This window comes from Xiphophorus hellerii, chromosome 19 (genome assembly GCF_003331165.1).
Source record: "Xiphophorus hellerii strain 12219 chromosome 19, Xiphophorus_hellerii-4.1, whole genome shotgun sequence".
Classification (NCBI taxonomy): domain Eukaryota; kingdom Metazoa; phylum Chordata; class Actinopteri; order Cyprinodontiformes; family Poeciliidae; genus Xiphophorus; species Xiphophorus hellerii.
This window is the reverse complement of record NC_045690.1, coordinates 17556891-17573639: the sequence shown is the minus strand read 5'-3', so window position 1 is coordinate 17573639 and position 16749 is coordinate 17556891. Positions and strand designations below refer to the sequence as shown.

Sequence of the window (16749 nt, the reverse complement as noted above, 5' to 3'; positions counted from 1 at the left end):
GCAGTCCACAACTATTGGTTACTCCTATGATGTAGCAAATATGGCAAAAAAAAAAAAACCCTAACCTATAATTTCAGTGTTTTTTGTGCAAAATTCCTGTTAAAAGTCATAGTTGCTTTTAAGAAATATAATTGGTACAAATATCAATTAACGCCCCTAACATCAAAATAACTGCCCCTAAAAAAACTTTTTCAAACTAGTAAGTGTTAGACATTCTTAATTGTGAACAGCTCTATTGTGTTTCCCTGGGGTAAAAATATAACAAGAGACAGAAGTCCATTTCTCAGAACTGAAGTAGTTTTGCACATTAAAGGAGAAATGCCTTCTGTAAACAATGCTAAGACTGCCTCTTTGGCTCAAATTTCCATTACAAATATTTTATGCCCTTTTTTATTGTAACTGAACAACTAGATTGTGATAATCCAGATGAGACTTTGTCCCCGTTTCTTCTGCAGCCCTTTATTTACCAGTTTTATTCAAGTTGGATGCAGACTCATCAGATTGGGGTTCAAAGCTAATTCTTCCCTCTTTTCATGGGTGTTCACTTAACTGCCTGAATGACAAACTTTTTACTGAAAGCCACCTACACAAAGGTCAGTTATTATTGCCCTTGCTGGCACACAGACAGTGCAAAAACCAATGTACACAGAGATCCTCTAGCAGACTCCAGCAACTGGGTACAAACTTTACACACACACTTTGCATTCAGGGAGATGCTGAAGGGATGAAGGAAGGATGAGTTTACCTTTAAAGGCATCAGCTGGGTCCACATGAACTCTCACAAAGACTCCAACATAGTTTGCTAAATATTTAGAAAAAGTAAAAATATATATTTTTTGATTTATACAATTACTCTAGAATAGAAATGGAGTTGGTAGTGATGAATTCCATTAGATATTGAAGAATATGTTCAAGAAGATAAACAAAAATGACAACTGACTTTTCCTTTCATCCATTTTATTGAATGTATTCACTTTGAAATAACCTTTTACAAACTGTAAAACAGCTTTTGGTAACACCAAGGAAATAAGTTAGGCAAACTGAAAGTAATCCAAAATTCTTATGAAAACAAAAATAGAACAACAAAATAAAATACCAAACTAATAGAATGAAAAAAGAAGCAACTTTTCTGTTTGAAATTACAAAAGCATCTTGTGAACAGTAGAAACTAAAGATGGACACCAACCAACCTGCGAGCTGGACAGTGTGACTGTGGTAGTGCCGAATGGTAAGCAACACTAGAAATGTCATGAAAAACCCTCTCCCGTACATTTGGATGCTTACTGTTTTACATGAGGCGTACACAGTTTGTGCACCGCAGTGCCATATTTATACACCAGGTGGCAACACAATCACACAGCAAAGCTAAAACTACCCACCCACACTGAGCTCTGCTAATTTTCACACCTTGTACCTCGACTGAATGGGTGAGGAGAGGAAAGCTAGTGTTAAGCAAACTTAGAACAAGCAGTTCCAATATTATGGGTGGTTTCTGAAGCTTGCAATGTCGTTTTTTTTAATGTTTGATTCATCATTACCTTGAAAACGATGTGCCAACCCCCATGACATTCATAACTCAATCAAATCAATCGCTCGCTCACAAGACAAAATTCAAATTATAGAAGGGAGGGGGGTAAAAAAATGAGAAAAACTGTCAATAAGAGCAAGAAAGCAGCATGTTTTTTATGTAGGAGTAAAGTCGAAGCACAGGGAGACGAAACAGAATGGACAAACCGACGCCGAGAATACATTTTGTTTGCGTGGATAATGTAAAAGATCTGAAGGGCCAAATTTGTTCATTCAAACTGGTCTGTTCTACAAATATGAAGGTGCTCTTTATTAATGGTTAAAAAAAAAAGTAAGTGTGCACAAGAACCACTAAGAGTACTATACATGCTGTGATAAGTTGAAATAAGACTTTTGTTTTGGTCCTGCAGTGGAACAGCAGTCCGTTAAACACACAAGAGGATTTTTTTTGTTTGTTTTACTGTTTTTAAGGTCAACGTAAAATATTGTTAAACCTTCATTTTGTTTTTATGAAGACAAAAAAAAAAAGAAAAGAAAAAAACAATTTTGCAGCTTGGTCACATTGTTCTTTGACATACAAAGAAAGCATTCCCTAACACAACAGAGAACCTCAGAAAACTTCAAGCAGTATTGGAATTAAAACCACCAATAAGGTTAATTTTTTTTTAATATTTTCAAAAACAAAACAAAATTCAAACTTGAAGGCAAAACAACCCAACTGATAAGTCACAGCAAATTTATATACACGTACACATTAAGAAAAGAGCTGTCAGTGGTGTTGACGAGAGGCTGGCTGAGTGGAGGAGGAGTGAAGGATTTGGACAATCAGACAACCCCCGTATCTTCTCTCTTCAAGGGGTGTTGTGGGGTCACCTTAAAGGCAGATCTGGAATGGACAAAATGACAAGGAGTGGGGGACAAGCCACAGTTGGGTGTTCACCTCTTTTTGGGAGCTTGGGTGGTGCGGGGTGGGGTCACAGGCCGACCAGAATTTACGCCGCCGTACTGGTACTTGGCCTTCTTCTCTGAGGGCTTCAGGATCTTAAGAAAACAGAGTTGATATTTGAGTGATTATTTCTGTAATAACATATCAGTTTGGAAAAAAAAATCACAACTCCAATTGCTTTTTGACTACCTGGAAGGAGCACATGAGCGACTCATCCACACTCATCATGCCGCCTGCGTTATCAAACTCCCCGCAGTAGTTTGGAGCAGAGAAAAGTGTGACCAGTTGGCGTTTGGCAAAGAACTCGTATCCATCCTCCACAACCTGTTTTAAGACACGTGGTGTTATTCTAACGCCCACAGCGATCAATAACAAACAGATCTTCAGCTACTCTCGCAAACTAACTGTGCTGTCAGGGTAGAACTTACTAAACCACCTCAGAAATATTCCAAACATCAACTCCGCGCATCGCACTACATACATTGTATCTTGCAAAGGTATTTGTGTCCTTCGAATGTTTTCACATTTTGTCATGACACAGCCACAAAATTCAGATCTACTACGCAGGTGCGAGAATCTGTTGACATGATCACTGTTTGTTATGCACTCCATAACTCTGGCTTTTATGGACGAGCTGAAAAAACATAGTTGTTGTTTAAATAAAGGCCAAACACAGAAGCCAGATACTCTGTTCAAATGAGACCAAAAGCAAACAATTTTGTCCATGTGCAAAGCACTATGTGTGGCAGAAAACTAAGACTGCACAGCTCCTTGGACACGCCATGCCAACTGTGAAACCTGCTGTTGTGAATCTGTAGCAAGACATTAAAACCGATGTTTGAAGACACTTCCCACCAGATCAACAGGTAATTAAGAAGTACAGAAAATAATTTCAGTCTCTTTGGTTTTGCAAAGCTGGCAGAGACATACCCCAAAAACCTTGCAGCTCTAATGTCGGTGAAAGATTCTTCTACAAATTACAAATGTACTCCACATTTTCAGATTTTTATTAGTAGGGGAAAACAAATCATTTCCACTCACATCCCAATTATGCACTACTCTGTATTGGTCCAAAAATTGACAGAAAGTGACAATGCATAGAAAAGATATAGGAGAACAAATACTTAAAGAGAGCACTGTAGCAATTCAATCAAGCAAAACAGATTAACCATTACCGGGTGCTTGAATGCATGATGCTTGGGGAAGAAGAGGTGAAATGGAGGTAGAAACCAGGGAACACATATCCGCTACCATTAATATAGCTTGCACAAGATTTTATCAGCACTGGTAATTGAAACAAGTCTCTGTTAATTGTGCAAGTGAAACGATAATGCTTACATGCAGGATGTTCAGATTCCATCTCTAATTACCTGGTGGGCTCTGCAGATGAGGTCCAGGTCATGGCGGTTTAGGAACTTACTGACCACATCAGCCCCAAAGGTGAAGGAGACTCCACGATCATTCTCTCCCCAACCTTGCACATCCTTATCCGGATCCGACCACAGCAAGTCGCACAGAAGGCCTGATACGAGCACGTCAAGGTGGAAAGATAGAAAGAGTTGCAAGGTACGGACACCAAAATGGAATGTAAATGAAATCGATTAAGCATGAAGTGTATGCAGATAGAAACAGCACCTGTATCTGGTACGTCTGTCGGCCTCATGATCCTGCGAATCTGCTCCATTGACTGCAAATCAGGTGAAAGCCCTGATAGAAAATAAACATCAGCTTTTGATTGGCTGTATTGAATACATATATATACATACATGTATATATAAAAAAAAAATTCAACTGCATATCTGCAGTAGACACTCACCTCCGTGGCAGCAGAAGATCTTCTCATCAATTATAGCAGCAATGGGGAGGCAGTTAAAGCAGTCTGTGAAGGTCTTCCACAACTTAATGTTGAACCTGCGCTTGCCTGCAAATGTACAAATACACATCTTAGGAACTAAATATTTTACGTTTTTCCCGAGATATTTGTAGCCCCTTATAAATTCACTTACATTCGTCATAGAAGCCATAGATACGATTGATGGAAGCACACTCATGATTTCCTCGGAGCAGGAAAAAGTTCTCTGGATATTTGATCTTGTAAGCCAGCAACAGACAGATGGTTTCCAGGGACTGCTTTCCTCTGTCCACATAATCACCCAGGAAGAGATAGTTTGCTTCGGGAGGGAAGCCACCATACTCAAACAGCCTCAGGAGATCAGTGTATTGCCCATGGATGTCACCTAAATAGAGGGTGAGATGCAAAGTGTACAGCTGGGATTTTATAATTGGAATATTGTTCATTGAAGCTTAAACAAAAATACAAAAGCTTATAATTTGGTAAAACACAACAAGAAAATACAACAAGAGGTCATTCAGAGATTTATTCATTCAGAGAGTTATTAAAATTTCATTCATGGACTCTCATGCACTTGTTTCTCTTATATATATAAATCTGGATGTACATAGTGCTGAGAAAAATATATTTTTTGTTTTGGCTTTTATAAACACACATTTGTTTCAGAGCAAACACAGATTATATCAGACAAAGTATAACCTGAGTAAATACTAGGGCTGTTGTAAACGAATATTTTAGTAATCGAGTAATCTATCGATTATTCTTACGATTAATCGAGTAATCGGATAAAAAAAATTTATAAAATAAACTATTGGCAAATCTGCAATAACACCAGTTAGTCCAGATCAGTCCAATATCTCCTTTTTGAGCATCCCTAACAGTTAAATGTTTGTAGTTTAGAAAGTTTACTTGTAACAGTAGTTTGCTTTAACCTGAAGAAAAGTTATACTAAGATATTAAATTATATTCAAATAATAAAGTGGCAGGCTCACAAATATGCTTATAAAAATGTCTATACTCCAGCTTTTAGTTTATGTACTTATCTTCAGTGAGTAATACACATACACGTAAAAGAACTAAGTAAACAACTCATTTAACTCTAACATTTTATTGATAATAACGCAATAACATTAAACCTCCAGTAAAGTTTCAAATCAGTAGTACAGCAAATCTCTTGCTTTTTTGTTCTAAAGTTCAAACAGAAAAGATAAATAAAGAAAATACTTGATTTAAAAATAAAACAAGTTTAGACAAAATAGTAAATACTGCATTTTATACAATAAAATCTAAGTCTAAGGTGCAACAAATTCCTTGCTTTTTTCAGTGCTAACACAAAAGAGTAAAAAAATATTCATTAGCTTTAAATAGAAAAGTTAAGGCAAACCAGAGAATACTGCCTTTTATACATTCAAATTATAAGTTTCAAATCTGAGGTAGAATATTTAAAATGCTGTTTGTGAACTCAGCTGCTTGAACAACCGAACATCCTGGAACCCTTTGAACAAAGCTGTCCAACGTATGACTCTTCAGTTCACTGAAAAGAAGCACAATGTAATGATTATTTGTTTATTCCTTGTTATGAATTAAATATATTTCAAGTGCACTAATTTGGATATTATAACATTTAATATTATTAAGTTGGAATCTGCACTGACAGCTCATCTGCCATGATAGCAGCTTTAGTTTCAGTTTTATTTTATTTATGGATTTAAGGCTTTCATTTATGTGTGAGTTTTGAGGATGCTTTAATTAAAAGCATTATTTTTAACCATCACAGAAAAATCTAAATGCAGTGAAATGTTTTTTTATGTATTGGAAAACAGAATGTAATCTATATGTTAGGAAAAAAATAAACTTACTCAAAATGTAAAGGTTTGAGTTTGTACAGAGTTCTGCAGCCTTAACTAGTCATGATAAAATGCAAAAATGTTGCTATTTTTATTAAAACGATGCTATTATTTATTCTTGATTGCTTAGGTATAAACAAATATAGAATTACTACAAAAAATATTAATCAAAAATTTCTAATTCATACATAACAGTAGCGAGAAGAAAAGACTGTAACTTTTCAGGATGGAAAGACACCAATAAATAAATGCTTTTCAGCTTATGCCTGTAATCTGTTGCTGCGTATTTTTATTAACAAACTTACATTAAGTCCTGCATAATTTCTCTCAGTTCCTCCCTCACATACAATTTACACTACACCCGGTTAAGTAACCGCTATGTTTAGATGTAACGTTAGCAAAATAATGTGCCTCAATTTACATCTATAACATGGCAGATTATCACACAACGTAGTTAGCAAAGAGAACATAAACGTTACCTGTTGGCAACCGTGTACGAGTTGGATGCATGTAGCGGGTGTTTTCTCTTCAGATGCTGCAACATTGATGTCGTGCTGTTGTGGTACGCCAATTCTGCTTTGCAGTGGATGCATTGCGCTGTGTTGTCCTTTCTGTTTAGCCTAAAATGTTTCCAAACTTTTGACATTTTTTGTCGCTTTCGTACGGTGGCCGACAGGTGCAAATGCGCAGCAAAAGAGAAAACATGCAAACAAAAAAGAAGACACCCCCGAATGAAATGCAGCAAACAAAAAGAGAGACGCAAACACCCCCGAATGAAATGCAGCAAACAAAAAGAGAGACGCAAACACCCCCGAATGAAATGCAGCAAATAAAAAGAGAGACGTAAACACCCCCGAATGAAATGCAGCAAATAAAAAGAGAGACGCAAACACCCCCGAATGAAATGCAGCAAACAAAAAGTGTTGAAAACGGAAGTGCTCCAGACCACTAGGGGGAGTCAAAGAAAATAGTATTCATTTCTATGGGACCAGATGCAAGATTCAGAGAAAGAAATTTGAAAGAAAGTAAAGGTATCTCTCTGAATCTTGCATCTGGAAAGTGTGATTATTGTGAGAAGTCTGAAACAATAGAGCATGTTATTTTAGAGTGTTGTAAGTATGAAGAAGAGAGAAGATGCATGCTGAGAGAGTGTGTAGGTATTAAAGAAAGGTTTAATTTAATAGAATTTTTGAGGAGAGATTTCGGGAGTAGACATATTCAAATAATTATTCGGTATCTTAAAAAAACAAAGCTATTTCATAGGATATGAGTAGAGCAAGTTGGGTGTGAATGTGTAAAGAATATCAAAGAGGGGTATATAAAGCTATAAGCAAGTTGGATAATATAAGCAGGTGTGTATGTGTGGGGGTATGTTTAATCAGGAGTTAATGGAGGGAAAAGGTAGAAAGTGAAAGTTTATAGACCATCTCGAACCACACTCCATACTGGTAAGTGGCGGTAATGCTACTGTAAGTTTGTTGCCAACCGCCAATAAATACCAAGAAGAAGAAGAAGAATCTTGCATCTGGTCCCATAGAAATGAATACTATTTTCTTTGACTCCCCCTAGTGGTCTGGAGCACTTCCGTTTTCAACACTTTTTGTTTGCTGCATTTCATTCGGGGGTGTTTGCGTCTCTCTTTTTATTTGCTGCATTTCATTCGGGGGTGTTTGCGTCTCTCTTTTTGTTTGCTGCATTTCATTCGGGGGTGTTTGCGTCTCTCTTTTTGTTTGCTGCATTTCATTCGGGGGTGTCTTCTTTTTTGTTTGCATGTTTTCTCTTTTGCTGCGCATTTGCACCTGTCGGCCACCGTACTTTCGGGGTTCTCCTTCTGAGCATTCTCCGGTTCCCTCCATAGCTACAAACTTAGCACATGTGCTCCAGGCGCTAACGGAAGTGGTAGCGTTGTGCAACACAAAAACCCTCCGGCTAGACCAGTGTGCTGCGTATTTAACAGCATTGCTTATTACAATACAATAAATTTAGCGAAGCTTCGAGGCAGATAAATTTCCTCGAGGATTTTTTGTAATCGAGTTACTCGAGTTACTCGATGAATCGTTTCAGCCCTAGTAAATACAAAAGCAGATTTCAGAAGATGTTTAGAAAAAACAAAAATCAAAAACAACAACTCTCTCCCATCCTGGCCCTATGTGGGAAAAAGTAATCAAAGTCATTGACATGCATCAGGGTAAGAAGGGTTAAAAAGCCATTTCTAAGATGTTCGTATTCCGGTAAAACCCAGTGAGAGCAAATATCCACAAACAACTGGGATGATTTGCTGTAATTTATGAAACCATGAACTCTGGTCTCTAGAAAGAAATCTTATGATTTTATGACTTTAAGCAAATTAAATTATGCCACAGGATAAACACCACCAAATCTATTGCTAAATAGTTATGAAAAAAAAGATTTTGATTGGCCTAGTCGAAGCCAAGACATCAATCCAATTCAGATTTGCATCTTAAAACAGGCTGTTTATGCTTAAAAACTAACCAGAGTGGCTTAATTTGTATAATTCTGCCAAGAAAAGTCATTTGAAATTCTAAATCAGTGGGTTATTGGAAACATGTTGAAGCAAAAGACGGCATGAGCACTTATGCTTCCGGGGCAATCACTTGTTCTGCATTAGACCTGGTTGATCTGGATAGTCTTATTGACTTAATCAATGAATGATTCATTTAAAAATAGCTTTTTGTTTTTAATTAAGATTCATTTGTTTCCTGATCTGAAAAACATAAAAGTGTGGCAGAAAAAGATACTTTCTCTTTGACAATTATACATTGACACTGTATAATGACAATGACCACTAGATCGACACAGAAGGCTTTGGGAAAGGGGGCAGCAGAGACAAACATCCGTCACAATTAAAGCTATTTGTAAAAAGGAAGCACATATAATGCACCTTACAATTAAACACACCCCAACTTTAATTTTAACTGTTCTCTCAGGGTTTAAGACCAATGGCTTCCATCCTTGACCTTTGTGAAACCCAGATGAGATGTAGATGCTCCCAGCAAAGCACCAAGTCTCTGCAGGGGAGAATCATCACTCGGCCAAGACCTGCTTCCTTTTATATCCTCTTGCGCCAACTTAAGGGTTGCTCTAATTTTGGCTAAGTGGTGCAGACACAGATGACTGAAGAGGTCTAAACCACAGAAGAACAACAATTACTGGCTCCATTGTGACACAGAAGGACACTGAATTTATGTGCCACAATCTTTTGGTAGTACTGTTTCATTACAAGGTAACACTAAATGCAAATTAAAATCTAAGAGAAGCAACTAAAACTGAAACATGTATTTTTTTTGAGCTCATGAAACTGGTAGGGATACAATTTTTTTTGCATTTCAAAGGGCACATTGGTGTTTTATACAACCAAACCCAAACCACAGCTGGCACCAGAAGATATATGGTTATATAATGTTACTCTGCCTACTACAATTTAAATACAACCCAACCCTCTTTTGTTGAGGTCTGCCTACTCTTAAATATCTCATTTCTATCTAAGAAGCACAACCCTCACAGAAATACCTGAAGAACAAATCATTCTGAAAAACAAATTAAAAATAGAGACTAAACACAGAAAAGTGAAATGCATAGCTTGGTTATATAAGAAAATCCTCACATGCTTCAAATAAATGGCTGCTCTAGGCTGTGCAGACCAGGCTTTGTGGACTGCATTCTGCACACAGGGAGTCCGCCTTTCAGTGCACCCATCACTTCAATGTCAAAACGTGTTTTCTAAATTCAGTTAATGGCATCTAGAGTTCAAGGATTTATGAAAAATATCCATATATACATTCACATTTTGTCATTTTACAATCACAAACATTAATGTATTTTATTTATTTAAGTTATAGACCAACATACAAGGAATGCATAATGCAAAACCTCCAGTGGCTTTACAACAACAGCAAAGCATAAACAGGATCTCTGGGGTGCACTTAGACCAGGAGACGTCCTACAAACGCCTTAGTCGTTTTGGATTTCAAGAAGAGGCATCTGCAAACTAATTCCACACGGAAAGTGAATGTTTGATTAAAGTGAAATATAAGTTGCATGGAGACCAATCCTGCTGTTTTGTATTCTGTTTACTACTTCGGAGGCTTCGCAGAATAAATCAATTTCAGGACAAGGTTCCAAGAAATACTGCATTGTGAATAAAAGCAAAACAACATTAACAACTTCATGGCTCTTAATGCTAGAAGAACTGATAAATCTAAACAAATCTAAACACTACTTAAAATAAACCCATACAGCACAAAAAAACAAAACAAGCAGAAAAAGTTTGCATGTGAGGCAATTTGTTATTTGTTTTAGTTATTCATATTACATTTATTTTGTCCCTTTAGAAAAATGTTGGAGCCTGGAGAGTATAGCTACCCAGAGAAATGTGACTGCCAATGATCATTTTTAACAAGGATGCTCCTCTCTCAGTAATGTGAGAGGAGCAAACATCTTCAACCCTTTCTATGGTTCTTCAAGTAGAGGTTAAACACAACCCACATATGGAGGCCTTAGTCCTCGACGTGGCCGTCGCAGGTTTGATTTCCGGCCCGGTGACCTTTGCTGCATGTCTGCCCCTTCTCTCATTACCCACTTTCCTGTCAATTCACTATCAAATAAAGGGCACTAGAGCCAAAAAAGCCTTAAAAAGAAAAAAAAAAAAACTTTGTAAAGTTTTGAATTTAAACACTCAATTTTGGAACTGTAAAAAAACAAACAAAACAAAAAAGCAATTAATGCATTGTTTTCCTTTTTCCGCCCTTTTCACCCTGAATTGTCATTAATTATTTATATTAGGAGCACAGACGACATAATACCACACGTGAGAGAGAAAACACAAACAAACAGGACCTCATATTAAACAAGGACCATATAAATAAAGTGTTGCCATTTGAAATTGTCTTCAGTGCTTTATATTAGCGACTAGAGTTACTCAACATTTCCTAGAGAAAGTAGACCCTGATATTTCCGACTGACAAAAAGCTGCCAACATTTCTAAATCCAGCATTTTCTAAAGCAGACAGAATGTAAAAACTATGATGTAATACATCAGCCTTCTTGTTATCTGCTACAGGTCCTCCCAAAGGGAGTTACCAACAGACGTTTTGTTACAGGCAACTCTTTTTCGTACCCAAATAGGTTGGGTATAAAGCAACCAAAACTGAAAAATTAACAGAACCTCCCGAAGTCTAATCCTGTCATGTACCAGACACTGAACCAGGAAATACTGTTTATTTTGTTTAGAGGACTTTCAGATTTTCAGATCTGGCCAATGCCACTCAAGAGTTGTAATCTTAAAACATACAGAGAACAGAAAACACTCACCACAAATCTTCAAAGGTGCCTCAAGCTCCAGCAGGATTGGCTGACTGAGGAAGATCTCCCTGGACTTGATGCAAAGGCCACGGACCTCTGCCTCAGTCATCTGGACTATCTTTCCCGGACGACATCCCCGCACTGCGGAAACAAAACAAAACTGTCAGTGAGACCGACAACTTCCATCATATGTCTGCTCTCAGGAAGCAGCAGAGGCAGCATCAGAAACATGAAAAGGAGGCTGCAGAGGAAGCACAATTTACTTAAAGAGAAAATACACTTCAAGCAGAATCACAAAAAGCTGTCTTGTCAGCAGATGAACTGTGGGTGTAATGATTCTGCAGCTCATAAATGATTACAGCCATACTTTAGGAACCTGGTGCTGAGGCTGTGAGAGGAGCAAACATCTTCAGCCACAGTGTGGGCGGTGTTGGCGCTGTAGCTCCACTGAGAGCTCAAGCCTGCTTTATGGCACTGTGACCCATCTTAGAACACTGAGAAGAAAAGCGAGAGTCGCAAAACGCTGGCTGGAGTCAGCAACTGAATCGGGTGGCGATATGAAAAGCAGGATTATTTAAATAATAAAAAAGAAATGTGGCGACTATGCTGGAGGAACATTTTGCTGATCTTACTTGTATTCTCTTCCAGGATATTTTTCTTATCAGAAAGCCATACCAAGCCATTACTTATATTGCTCAATCCTAAATTACATCTTTATAATCTAACCTTTGCTAAACCTTCTTTAAAATAAAAAAACAGACACAAACAAATCCACAACCAGGTAACTACTAAGCATTTGAGTGTTCCCTTACAGTAAGACACCCAAAGTCCAAGAAAGTAAATCAAGCCTTAGTAACATCCTTTATTATTTGTGTTTTTCTAACAGTCTATGAAATAGAAAAAAAGTTAAAGAAAAAAAAAAAGAGAGTAAACTATGTACATGCAGAAGGGCTTAGAAAAAGCATTTCTGTTCAATTTAATCTACACCCACATAATCATCCCATTTAAACTAAAGCATTGGAATTTCCTCTTTGCCGCATTATGATTAGTCATGTAATTGAATGTGTCACAAGGGTTAGACATTAAATTAAACATTAAAAAACATACACAGAAAATGAATGTGATAACCCAAAACATTTCAAAGCTTTAGTATTACTGGTGCTAAACATTATCTCTCTTTTTTATATTTGTGTGTGTGTAATTAGCCATCTACTTTGCACCCAAATCCAGCACGTAACATGAAGCAGAATTAGGGCTCATTACCAGGCCTCATCAGCACAGAGTAAGCTAAGCTCGGGTGCTTAGCCTGCTCGGCTTTAACACTGAAGCTTTCACTGTTTGCTGTGGCACTCTGCAGACTGGCACTTTTTAAGAGATTAGGTTTATAAGATCACCCAGTGGCAAAAGCTGAACAGAAGTGTTGACAAGGATTTGTGACCCTCACAAACCACAGCAGTTGGTGTGCAGTGCTTATAGTTAAAGAGACAGTGCATTCAATTAATTTTAATAGCAATGAAACAATCAATAGGACAGTTTTTACTTTTTCTACTCTGTGCTGAAAAATTTAAGTGAACATTTGACGCTAAATCAAAGCTAAAAACTCCCACGTTGTTTGGTTTGTGAAGGCATCAATGTTATTTAAAGCACTTCACTGGGATTTTAGTGAAAATCTCAAAGGTTAAGAACATTTGATTCATTTGTCTTGAAATGCCTTATTTTCTTTTGGATTTTAAGTAATTACTTCCATCAAAACATGTACATAATTTTTTATTCATTTAATGATTACTTTTGTTAGTTACTTCTTGAATTAGAAGAAAGTTTAGACAAATGAGTTTGTATAATTGAACTAGACAAAAAAGAAAATCAGATATCGCAATACCTTGCTTACTACTCATAACAAATAAAATATTTTATTAGACTAAAGAAAAGAAAAGCAATCTCAAAGTTGATTTCAGCTAGTCAATGACTTGAAAACAGCTAGTGTCTGGTAATATTAGCTGAAAGTCCAATAGAAAAAAAGAGACATTTTTAAAGCCAAAAGGATGAAAACAAGGGTGAAATACACTTGAAAAATAATAAATAAACAATGTGAAAGGAGAGAATAATACCTTGGGGACAACTTAAAACCAAGCTAGCGTGAACACAAGGTCAAAGTATTTTTAATATATTGCATCCTAAAATAGGAATCTATAATTGTGGGAGCCCTAAATATGCCATGTCCATCCAACAGTGTCACAGATGCTGAAGTAAAGTATGCCAAGGACGGATGAGTTTGCCTTAGTGGTCAAATAATGTTCCAAGCAGCTGGTACATTCAAAAGTGGATGTGAACTCAGACTGACAGCAATTTTAAGGATAGGTCAAAAAAAACGTCCAACTCTGAAATGTCTCACATTTGTGTTCCTGTGTTCTTGTGAATTTTTATAAATATATGGACAACTAAAGGCAGAGTGAGAGTATGAAAACATGAATCACTGGAGCCTGATCACAATTGTAAAACACACCTACAAACCAAGCGTGAAACAAAAACAGACCAGCTGTTAAGTACACACACAAAGAAACTCTGGAAAAACAAAAGAGACATTATATATTGTGTTTTGGATTTTATTTTATCGTTTTAGTTCTGCGTTCTCGCTCGCATCAGTTTTGTTCTTTACCTTCAGCTTCATGAATTATCTTCTATACTGAAAGAGTAAAATTTGTTACTCGTCTTAAAAATTACCTTGGTGAAAATGAATACAGGAGCAGTCCTCTCCTCCAGCAGCTGCCTAATGGCACAAATGTAAACATTGAGCTGAATGTTTGGGCCTTCAGAAAGGCCTGATATGTCTGGTTAACTTCTTACCAGCTAATCGGATTTCTCTGGACTAACGCCATGGTACCAGAGAGCTTACTTGTATTAGGCAAGACCGCTTGGATGATAATACATTAGCAGTAACAGTTTTGTTCCCCTCTGTAGTCAGAGTGACAAACTTTTAAATGGCATATTTAGTTTGTGTTGTTATGTATAAAGGTGACATATAAGATGAATATGTGTGTGAGAGAGTGATGCACTCACTACTATTACTACTAATAAAAATAATGTTAACATTCATATTGAAGTTAAACCAACTGTATGTTCACTATTATATATTTGGTACCAAAATTACATTTTTGAACTTTCCAGGCTGTAAAATATCAAAGTATTTCTCAAATCTCAGTTGTTAGACCTGATCTAGTCAAAGGAAAATAAAAAAGAACTTTTGTGTAAGCACAGGCCAGTTACTGTTTTTATATTCCTATAATATAAACTCAATTAAACTAAAGGAAGTGCTTCACCAATGAGTTTTCTCCATCTTCATGGAGAGTAGAGTAATGCCTCCCTTACCTGTTTCTTTGCTTTGATTTAACACCACATGATATTAGAAAACCATGACATTATGACAATACTGTTAAGCATTTCAATGATGATATTGATGTCATTCAACTACTAATAAATATTTAATTTATTAGTAGTTCCATTCCATTATCTATACCTGTTTATTCTTGAAGGATCACTAGTGGTCACTGAGTGAGAGTTGGGTTACACCCTGGACAAGTTGACATACCGTCACAGGGTGCATTAAAATCTAGGTCACTAAAATCTACATTAGGCATTAAGGACAGTGAAAGTTCATCCAACTGGCCGAATACATCATTGGCAAGTAGAGCGTGAATGCATGCCAGTCACTGAGTGGGAACGGAGCATGTTATTAAGTTAATGTAGTTTTAAAACCACGCATGGAAAGCTACCAGCAGTTAGTGAAAAACAAGTATAATATTCAGCTTTTTCTATATTGTGGTAGTTAAATGTATTCTTTTGCTGCAGGATATATTTTTCTACCTTTTATCATTTGTTTTAAAATAAACATAATTATAGATATCTATTATGATACCAGCATATTTTTGATCAAGATACTAATATATTGAGAATCTTGTTCTGGCCCATGCCCAACACACAAGTAAAAATACATCGATACACAATTTATTGTTTAAAAGCAAGTGCATTTCTCCTAAAAATACTTCTTGGATAGAATTAGGGTGTGTATATAATCCCAGCATAAATTAGGTCAAAAACCGTTGTATCAGAGTTAGCACAAATATATGAATGCAAAATGCAAGTGCAGCTGGAAAAAACAGGAAAGCTAACAATCAATGCTGTTGTTTTTTTTTTCTCTGTTATAATGTGCTGCCTTCCACCTGTTAGTAACAGGGCCGTGTCAAACAATTTGCCCGAGGCAAAGCAGGAACGTCCCTGCCCCTCCTTCTGAACATTAACGGTTTAGAAAATAAATTTGACTTAAAAACCCAATAAAACCTCAACCTCTACATGCTTGGGGAGGGAAAAAACAAGACTTATGTATGTTAAGACATCGAAAGCCTCACATAAAACTGCGCCAATGGAGACATGCAGGCGTTCACCGCTGACTGTTTATAAACACGACCAGGCAGCTAACGGTAACGCTAGTCGCAGCTAGCCGGGGGATACAACGGTACCAATGGCTGACATTAGCAGTCAGCGGCTGCTAACAGTTGCCTGCGCTACGTGAAGGGGAAAAAAACGGGACAGTTACTAACGTGCTGAAGATTTTTGAGCCGAATCAGAGAGTCCGAACCTTTACTTCTGTATGACAATACACATTTAAGAGAATAATTTACCCTCCAGAAGCCGAGAGATGAGACTATCCACGTTCAATTCACCCTCCGCCATCTTCACGCTGATGTTGAACAGTGGCAGTTGCTTGATATCCGTAGCGGACACTGGAGGGCGCTAATGAGCGGAAACAGGTGCTTGACACAAATACATCAAATAATGACCAATCAGGGACCAGGCAAGCAGATTGACAACAGTTTAATTGTTTGGAAGTAATATATATATACATAAAAAGCTCCGAATATAAACTCAGAGTTCAAATTATTACGGGATCATTTTAATCTAAAATACTCTAATAATAACTTTAAAATAAAAAAATGTACCATTATCACTATTAAAACATAAATTACAACTGTTATTTGTACACATAAGTCATTACGAAGAAAAATAACGTAATACATCTTTAAGTAATTATTTACAGCTGTCACCTGACCAACATATAATCAATTCCAAACAGAATTCAATTTATCCTGTTGCTGAAATAATAGAAATAAATTACATTTGTTTATGTTTTCTACCCACAAGGAATAGTTGTTTTAAAAGTTGTGTTTAAAAATTACTACAAATCATGAGAGGCCACAGCA

General features: G+C 36.8%; 1 protein-coding gene across 1 annotated transcript; it reads right to left on the bottom strand.

Annotated features, from left to right (window-relative positions):
• Positions 1-940: 940 nt before the first annotated feature.
• Positions 941-16301, bottom strand: LOC116708908 (serine/threonine-protein phosphatase PP1-beta catalytic subunit-like). Its single transcript, XM_032547045.1, has 8 exons — positions 16171-16301; positions 11504-11635; positions 4480-4710; positions 4290-4394; positions 4109-4180; positions 3844-3995; positions 2663-2797; positions 941-2568 (listed from the first exon to the last, which is right to left on the bottom strand). Exons 1-8 carry the CDS (start codon positions 16220-16222, stop codon positions 2464-2466), a joined length of 984 nt encoding a protein of 327 aa, XP_032402936.1. The 5' UTR covers positions 16223-16301; the 3' UTR covers positions 941-2463.
• Between the last annotated feature and the right edge of the window lie 448 nt (positions 16302-16749).